Source organism: Curcuma longa, chromosome 8 (genome assembly GCF_044706935.1).
Source record: "Curcuma longa cultivar G26 ecotype Majalengka, Jawa Barat chromosome 8, ITB_CL_G26_1.1, whole genome shotgun sequence".
Taxonomy (NCBI): Eukaryota; Viridiplantae; Streptophyta; class Magnoliopsida; order Zingiberales; family Zingiberaceae; genus Curcuma; species Curcuma longa.
In genome coordinates, this window is record NC_133868.1 from 3857428 (window position 1) to 3866516 (window position 9089).

Consider the following 9089-nt stretch of genomic DNA (forward strand, 5'->3'; position numbering starts at 1 on the left):
CTAGTAGGTAACATTCTAATGCTCAAACAAGTAGCATAGAATGACTCCAAACGCTTCATGAAATAATTTTTGAAATTTGATGGGCTCAAGTCCATCTAGAAGTTTTGGACATAAAACAATAAAAACGAGAGCATAAAATCACTCTAGAGATTTCAGTAACCCAATAGAGAGACCATCTTTGAAAAAAAAAACAAAAACAAAAATCAACTCAATAGATCCTAAAATCTTAAAACATTTTGCACTTAATCTTTGACAAGCTATTTATGATTTCAAGTTGGCTCCCTTATAGATATGCAACTTGAACTCCTTGTAAGCCTTACAGAATCTTGTTGACCAGTAGTTAGATCGGTAAGGGTTAGAGAAACATAATGAAGTGAAAATGCTTTTCAAAAGCATGCTTTATTGGCGAGGACATATGTGGGTTTGAGTGGATGGAGGTTAATCTACCTGGACAGTCAGTTTTTTTTTTTGATGGATGGATGATGAATTTGTGCACTTTGAGCAAAACACAAGTATGAAACACCTGCTGAAAATAAATAAAATCCAGATGTTCTGCTGAGTTTTAGTGTTATGTCATGGTTATCTGGGTCACCATCCATAAGAGTACTGCACACTAACCTCAAGTCAAATGAGCTTAATCTATGATGGTGATTGAAACTCGATTATCCAACAATTAATGAACAGAGATCTTATCCTCATATATGTTTTGACTAGTAGTGTAACTTCTAGTATTTAAAGTAAGACTCAGAACCAGAGATTGATTACTACCATCAAATATGAAATGAACAAGATGTCAAATTTGGTAGACATTTAAGATCTAATTCAACCAAAATCTTGAACTGGCCTACCTTAGAAAATCCAAATGTACCTACGAAATGTACACAAGCAGCAGCGCTTGACATCTTATTCCCCTAATCCATCGAACTTCGAAGCTGTTTTAAACGGCAGCGATCAGGAAGTCGACGTCCTCGATGTGGCGGCGGTGACAACGCTCGACACGGTGGAGGAAGTGCTCGGCGTTACAACCTGCTTCAGCACCACTATCGGAATCAAGCTCTTCTTCCTCTTCTCCTCCTCCTTGACCAGCTCGCCGGCGAACCGCTCCAGCTTCTCCGCGTTTGTCTGCTCGGATACCTTCTTCCCTCTGAACAACGACGATTCGACGTTCCTCTGCAGCAACGTGTCCTCTAAAGTTCGCATCAAATCTTTCGGATCGCTAGTTCTCGGAGCGGAATTGCACGATCCGAACCCGTTATCCTGACATGATTATTATCAAGCAAAAGAAAAGTGAGAAAAAAAATATATATTAAACGAACAAAATTAATATTTTTATTCAGAGATAATGATGTGTTACCTGAATTCGCACGTAATTAATTATCCGATTATGTCCAAATGCCATCGCAATTGCTTGGTCCACCTGGAACAATTTGCAGGTATTATAATTACGTAAAGATTTGATTTTTTTAATTTCATATTTTAGGTGGGTAATTTCTCTGGGTCGAATCGACCGTCCATAGGATAATCGATGGATGGACGGACGGATTTGATCCACGTGGGAAATAGAGACAAACCGACAATTATTGTCATTTTTGGAGTCGCGAAATAAAAATTAAATGCATCGATTTTTAAAAAAGGTTAAAAATGCCAGCTGGGTATAGAGAAGGTTTAGGTTTCTGACCATGTCGGCGGTGCCGTCGACGGTGATCCTCACGAGCTCCGCCGTCGATTTCGCCGGCCGCCTCCGGACTTTTTGAGTGGCGGAGATGTTGGTTCCCAAGGAAAGAAGCATGAGATCGTCGACCCCGACGGCGAAGGGGAACTCCTGCTTGTTGTTGAGCACGTGCGTGATGGCTGCTGCCGCAGGGTTCCCCATCGCGATGCCGCTTCCCACGGCGGCGATCCGCGTGCGACCGTCGGTGGAGCTAATCTCCACCGCGGGGAACGCAGGGTCCGCGCAGGTGGCGGCGCAGACCTCGTGGATGCGGAAGTCGTACCCGTCGGCCTCCATCGCGTCCGCCCGAGAGAAGAGGAAGGCGGCCCCGGTAGCGAGGTCGTAGCACGGGATCAGCATCGGCTTCAAGGTGTCCCTCAGCGTCGCGTCGCCGAACGCTTGCCGGAGCCTCCGCCAAGGCCTCCGCCTGAGCAGCCGCTCCAGCACGCTCCCCCTCTGGCCGGATCGGAACGGCGACCGGCCGCTCCAGGCGGCGAGGAGCCGCAGCACCTCGTCGGCGGAGAAGAGGGGCCGGCCGTCCGCGCCTCGGGCGAAGAGCATCGCTGCAAGGACGCCGCCGGCGCCCGATCCGGCGGCCACGTCGAAGAAATCGGCGACGCGAGCGGAGGGATCGCCGGAGAGGCGGCGGAGGGAGGACTCGAGGCGGGCGAGGGAGGCGGCGGCCAGGAGGGCTTCGGAAGGGTGCCCTCCACCGTCGATGGACAGAATGCGGACTCTACCGCCGGGGCCCGCGGCGGGGGGTGGGGTACCGGTGGAAGCAGAGGATAGGACCGAAGGTTGGGGGGAGTCGTCGTAGCCGAAGAGGAACTTGCTCTCGAGGATGGAGAATATCTCGTAGCTGAGCCTGTCGACATCCACGGCCATGGCGACTGCAGGCGGAGGGGCGAGCGGCTCGCCGACGCTAGTGGCCGAGGAAGACGGCGAACGCCACCGGCTTCGAGCTCCAAATAAAGGGGCCGAGGCCGAGCTAGCAGCGTGGGGCCGGATGGCGCAAGTTAGCACACGCTCGTGCAGCGAGTGATCGCTGCTCACTGGGGGCTCCCGCGGCGACGAGGGCCGAAGGATGCGATCGTGATCGACGCCGCATGATCGACGGCCGGGATCGATCCTAATCAGTCGGTTAGTCGGGTCCCATTTGGGTGCGACCCAATGCGATTGGGTCGGGTCCAATCGAGCGAAATGGGGTCGGAGGCACGGGACATGCGGCTGCAGTGCACAGCTGTTGGTGGAGCAGGGAGCAGGGATTGAGTCACGAGGACGGCACGCGCATCCACACCACATCTCCCGTGCCCTGCTTTATTAGGCCGCCTCTGCAACACCAGGAACACGACCCCATCGGCCTTAACCTTCGAGGGGGTCCAAGTCCAACCCTTTCACCTCTTTGGAAGATGATTAGTGGGTTAAAGTGGAGTTTAGTCAGTAACTTTTTTTCTTCTAATACTGGAAAACAAATCAATGAAACAGACACAGAGTTATTACCTGCTCTTCCACTCATCTACAGTCTTTAATGCCTGTTTGTCTATTTGTGTAAGCTTTCACTCTTCTTGTGCGTCCCATGCTGCTCTTTGTTTTTATTTCAGTTTAATTCCATGGATGTGTTGCAGTAATTGCACTTTTCCCTTTATGTGGTAACAGTTGGCTGCATTTTTGATTCACAGATCTTACATGGAAAAATGGCTAACATTCAGCAATGTCTTTATATCTTGACTGGAATTTTCTGAAAGAAGTGGAGCATTTTGTGAACCAAGATAAATTTAGGAAACATTATTCAAATGAGGAAAAATTCAGATGATATTTTTCCAAATATTGGAAACGTGTTCTTTTCCAACATTGCTTGATACTAGTAAACCTCAACATGCCATTGCTTGTTTTTCTTGAGCTGAGTGAGTTTGGCATCCCAACTCTCTCCTCTTTGCTCGGCCACTCTCTTCAGTGTATCTTGAATTCCAGGCATCATTCCTTTCAAACCGCAGAAGTAGATATGTGCGCCTTCATCCAGCAACTTGAAAATCTCATCACTGTACTCCTCGATCTTGTCCTGGACATACATCTTCCCGCCATTCTTGTTCTTCTGCTCCCTGCTAAGCACTTTATCGTACCTGCAAAGTAGTTTGGCTACACCAGTTAAACCAAGCAGGATTACTTGAGTAATTCAGGTGAGAATGGAGAAGGAAGTGTTTTAGCACCTAAAGTTGTCGGGAAAAGCCTTGAGGTAGCTACTGAATTCGTCGTCGTAGAGAAGGCTGTCAGAGTTTGCAACCCCAAGAAGAGCCATGCAAGACCACTGAACTTGTAGGTGGGTACATCTTCCATGAACATGCGACGGAGATATCCTCGGAAAGGAGCCACTCCAGTTCCAGTTGCAATCATGATGTGAATGGCATTTGGATCATCCTCTGGTAGCAACATAATCTTTCCTGAAGGTCCTGAAACAGGAAAAATGGCTGATCCCTATTGAAAAAATGGAACTAAGAGACTTGTTGTATTACACATCTGTATTTGTCATGAAGCGATAAAGAAATGGAATTTTAGCAAACAAAGGAATTAGATATACAGAATTCTATGGCATTCCGTTTATTGAGGTCTATGAAACATCAAGAAGGCGGTCAATTTACCATATTCATGTGAGGAATATGACATCTCAATATCAGTGGTGACCTCAAGTGATCATACCTGTAAGCTGAATCTTGTCTCCTGGCTTTGAGTCGCAGAGAAAATTGCTGCAGACACCATTCTTTGATGCATCCTCCTTTCCAGTCTCAGGATCATAATAAACTGCACGGCGAACGCATAAACTAGCTGTTTTGCCATCAAATGAGTCCCCATACCTAGTTGATGCAATTGAGTAGAGACGGACATTGTGGGGTAACCCAGGTTTCTTTGGGTTCTCACCCTGCAGAAATTAATTGGGAAATTTGATGTAGAACTTGCACAATGACTGTTTTAGTTTAAGCTAATAAATAATTGACTGGAAAGAGAAAAAAATGAGAACATAAAGAATTACTCATCTGAGAACCTTATTGTTTGTAGTTTACAATAGTGCGTGCATGAATCATTTCTACAATTTGTCGATAAGGTATGGTAATGTATTCACTAAGAGCTTAATAAAGTAGTTTGGACACCCTAGAATATCAAGGTGTGTCATGTCTAAAAGCATCACAGTTCTCTACTAAAGCAATCTGTTACATATATCATATGAGTTAAGTTGGGTATCTGAAAAGCTTCCTATTTGTGCCCGAGATGGTTGTTAGGATTAACAACATTTAGAAATGCATCAATTAAATCAATGGCCAGACAAAAGACCGCTAAATTTAACACTGCATAGCGAGCAAAACACGAAAATATGTTAGAGGCCTATTTTGATACATCTAAACCTATCAGCCTTTGCATTTTTCTTAAATAAATTAAACATCAAAACTAGCACTTACTGGAGGAATAATGCCATAACTTTGCCCTTCCCAGTAAGGTACATTGCCTCCATGATCTATAACAATGTGGCATGTCTCACCAGGAGCTTTTGGGCCAACAAGGCTCTCAACTGAGACAATCGTGGCTGTGTATGGTTCCTTGGGTTTGTAAAGATTAAGAGGAGGCTCTTTGGCGTTCTCAAGTTCCAATGGTTGAACAAGAGTTTTTTGTTGTGTAGCTTGTGAGACTGACACAGATAGCACCTTTAAACGGTGCATTGCTGCAGAAGATCTGCTTTTCAAATTCACTGAAGAAAGGGGAATCCATAACTTGCTGTTGAAGCTAATATTTTTGTTTTCCTGAATGGAAGAATAAGTGTCATTGTTAGAATTGACTATCACAAAGTTGCAAGCTTAGTTTGTATAATACAGTTCAAATCGCTTACAGTGATATACAGAAACAGCTTCTAGATTATATTATAAGGTAAATGTTATGAAAATTGGCGGCATCAAGGGTAAGCATAATTAAGCTTTTGAAGGTCAAAGATATCAGTGAACTTCATATGCTATTTTTTAGGGCTTAACAAATGAAGATATAGTTCCTTGTAACTGCTTATAAGATAAGGTGTCAAGATACAATTGAATTTTTGAAGATCCTATTTATGAGCTTAATAAGCTGTTTCAATAATACAAAAAAGAGGACTTTATCATTATATTCATCTCCTCAAAATAAGCTAATCCATATGGGTCTAGGAAGGATCAATCATTAATATTCATAACCTATTGAACAAAGTAATGATGTCCAAGACTGCATTGTTAGATTGAAAAACGGAAAATGTAATACCATAAATCATAAAGCAGAAAACTTCCCATCTTGTTGCATGGTTTCGCAAAATCTAAATGTGCTTGAAGTCCTAGTGTCCTACTGAAGTAGAAAATCAAATTTTTAGTAACTAGCAAACACTTTAACATGAATTCTCTAACTCGCAAGAATCCTCCCATCAATATCATTCAGTTCCCATAAACAACTCAACTGAAATGGCTCAAATTCAATACCTACAGTGTCAATATCAGTGATCCAGGTACCACATTCAACATCTACTGTGTCATTATCGCATTCCCCAGTCACTCTATAAACCCTATTTTACCAAAACAAAACACTGTAGAAGGGAATTCGATAGAGCACCCATTCGCAACAAGCATAAAAAATGTCACCTTGAAACTGGCCTTCCTCAGAGAGGCATCCTTTCCGGCCAATGTAGTAACAGATGTCTGCCAAACAAATTCAAGGGGAAAGAAAAATCATTTTCACTCGAAGCAAACGATGAGGGAAAGAGACTGTGAACGATCAAAACATAACCTGTGCTGCCAATGCGTGCGCCATTGCCTCAACGAGATCTCTCTATGGTTCCTCTCCTCCTTATAGGGTTTTGGGAAGGGAGAAATGGAGCCCTTGGCGACGAGGAAGAGGCATCCGGCAGCGAAGCCGCCATTTGTAGAGAGCTCAGAGCTGATACATTTGCGGAAACCCCCTCGCGCTGTTGCTCAATCGACGAAGTGATTCGTGGTCCGGAATATCATTTAGACAATTTTACCCTCAAAAGGATCAAGGCGTTTATCTTTATTATTCGTGGATGACCGTCCGATAGATAAATGGACGGCTAATCTTCGATCAATGATGAGGGTAAAAATGTACAACAAAAGTAGGTAGTCTCTGTCTCCGTGGATGACCCTTCATCTGCGTCAAAGGACATTTATTAATTAGTTAAATTAATTAATTGAAATGTAAGGGTTACTTGTTGTCACAAATGTTTAATTAATTGATTAAATCCTGATCGTAAATTGAAAATGTGATTAAAGGGTGATTGGGATTGAACGGTCCACATGGAATCACAAATTTGTGACGGGAAATTTTATTTAATAAAAAGTTTCAAAATTTTAATCGCTTTTTATGCTTTTAGTAGAGGTATCAATAAACTTAATATTGTTGAATAAATTTAGTATTTCATTTCGTTTAACATATCAGGTTAATTAAATAAATAAATTTAAATATATATTTTCAAGATTATAAATGATATTTATGAATAAATTTTATATGATATATTTGTTAATAAATTTTTTTATTAAACTTATAAATAAATGTATAATACTAAATTTAAATAATAAAAGAACTTAAAAAGCTTAATAACATCTAACAAATTAAATTCAAACTAAATTTAAATCAAACTCAATCTCATACAAATAAAAAGTTAAACTTAAATATCTATTTTATAGTTTATTTTAGAGTCCGCTTAGTTTTGTTGGATTACCTCATGAAAGAACGTTGCCTACCCTTTATGATTGTAATCAAGTTAAGTAGAGTCCAGTTGTATTTAAACTTATTTAATAAGATAGTTAAATTTGAAATGAAGTAAATTGTTGAAATAATTATTAAAATTTAGCTTTATTTTTTTTTTATGAGTGTTAGTTTGATTTAAATTTGACTTGAGCTGGATTCATTATTTAGTTAGATGTTATTGAATTCTTAATTCAAATTTATTTAATTATTTGAAATATTTATATTTAAAATTATTTCATTGATTATTAAATTTGATAATATGAATTATTTATTCATTTTTAAAAATTTTATTTATTTAACATATTAATAAAAATTTTATTGATAAATATGGTTTACAAGTATTGTTCATAAATATTATTTATGAATGGTCGTAGGGCCAACCGGGCTGTTAGGATAGCAGATTTTATTTTTTACTAAAATAAATATTATTCACGAATATTATTTATAAATATTAATAAACTAAATATATATTTAAATTTATTTATTTAATTTAATGAGTTATTTAAATTTATTTATTTAAATGATTTGTGGGTATTGAACAAATATACGTCTACATTTATTTTAATATTAATATTTATTATCTAATCTCACTATCTAATTAATTTTACTATCTATTTATTCATTTTTATTTTTATTTTATATTAAATAAATATATATCCATCCACATTAACGTTAATGTTTAAAGAATTGAACGTTAACTGGAATTTAACATGCTCTTATTAACAATATAATGGCGCTCTCGCAGATCAAGATGTGCCGCCTTCCATCGGCGCCGGCTCCCAAGGAGCAGATGCGATCCATTTCCCCAATCGAGACCTCTGCGACGAGCTCTACCCGATGCGAATGTCGACCTTGACCATCGTCCGCTTCCCCGACCTCGCTGCCTCCCCACACATGGTGGTCTGGGCCCTGGCAAACGGCGTCACTCGGATCCATCGAGGCTATTCTCCTCTGTGCACGTCCTCTCTCGTCGTAGCTTGCTGTATGTGACGTGGAGTTACGGAAGTTGTGTATCAGCAATCGCCACTACAAGAAGGTCGTTCTATTCATCTTACTCGCTCTTGCTTTTTAATAATTTGTTTCGTCTTTTTTATCTTCGCCGCTAGGGCATGTTCATAGTTTGCTCGATAAAATTTAACGCTTTACATAGGAAATGATAAATAGATATAGAATTTCTAAAGCAAGTAGTGGCAATCATTAATGACAAACTAAAAGAGATCTCAGAATATTGGGAAATTTGACAATAGGTTGAAAGATTACATGGTTGTGGATTTACTTTTGCCCTTGCATTCTGTAAACTAAACTAGTGCCCATAAGCTGTTTAATAATAAAACCATAATCAAGTTCTTGCTCTAAGTCTTTTCTGTAACTTGATTTTCCTGAGCTTACTATGAATTATGTTGAACCTGACTCTTGAAGTTTTAATTTTAGTTTGTGCATTGATTGAGTGAGTAGATAAAGAATGTGTGGTTTTGATAACCATCTTTAGCTTCACCTCTTTGATATATAAATTTGAGAAAGTAGTTTTTAGATGGTTGAGTTTGATACTCTTAGTGAAAAGATATCTACAATTTAGAGCTTTAAAAAGATAGGGGAAAAAAACAAAGAAAAA

At 40.3% G+C, this 9089-nt stretch overlaps 2 protein-coding genes across 2 annotated transcripts; both read right to left on the reverse strand.

Moving 5' to 3' along the window:
* Positions 1–731: 731 nt before the first annotated feature.
* LOC141833057 (patatin-like protein 3) lies at positions 732–2755 on the reverse strand. Its single transcript, XM_074720451.1, has 3 exons — positions 1679–2755; positions 1355–1417; positions 732–1257 (listed from the first exon to the last, which is right to left on the reverse strand). The coding sequence occupies exons 1-3, from the start codon at positions 2594–2596 to the stop codon at positions 952–954; spliced, it is 1287 nt and encodes a 428-aa protein (XP_074576552.1). The 5' UTR covers positions 2597–2755; the 3' UTR covers positions 732–951.
* Positions 2756–3425: 670 nt separating this feature from the next.
* On the reverse strand, positions 3426–6646 carry LOC141833056 (ferredoxin--NADP reductase, root isozyme, chloroplastic-like). Its single transcript, XM_074720450.1, is given in 7 exon segments — positions 3426–3831; positions 3919–3997; positions 4000–4158; positions 4406–4625; positions 5161–5499; positions 6355–6411; positions 6500–6646. Coding segments are annotated over 7 exon segments (1137 nt in total). The 5' UTR covers positions 6524–6646; the 3' UTR covers positions 3426–3572.
* Positions 6647–9089: the final 2443 nt, after the last annotated feature.

Coding starts and splice junctions, on each gene's coding strand:
- LOC141833057 (XM_074720451.1), bottom strand. CDS start 2,596: ATGGCCGTGGATGTCGACAGGCTCAGCTACGAGATATTCTCCATCCTC. Junction 1,418..1,678: donor TCGACGGCACCGCCGACATG/GTCAGAAACCTA, acceptor AAATTGTTCCAG/GTGGACCAAGCAATTGCGAT. Junction 1,258..1,354: donor TTAATTACGTGCGAATTCAG/GTAACACATCAT, acceptor TAATCATGTCAG/GATAACGGGTTCGGATCGTG.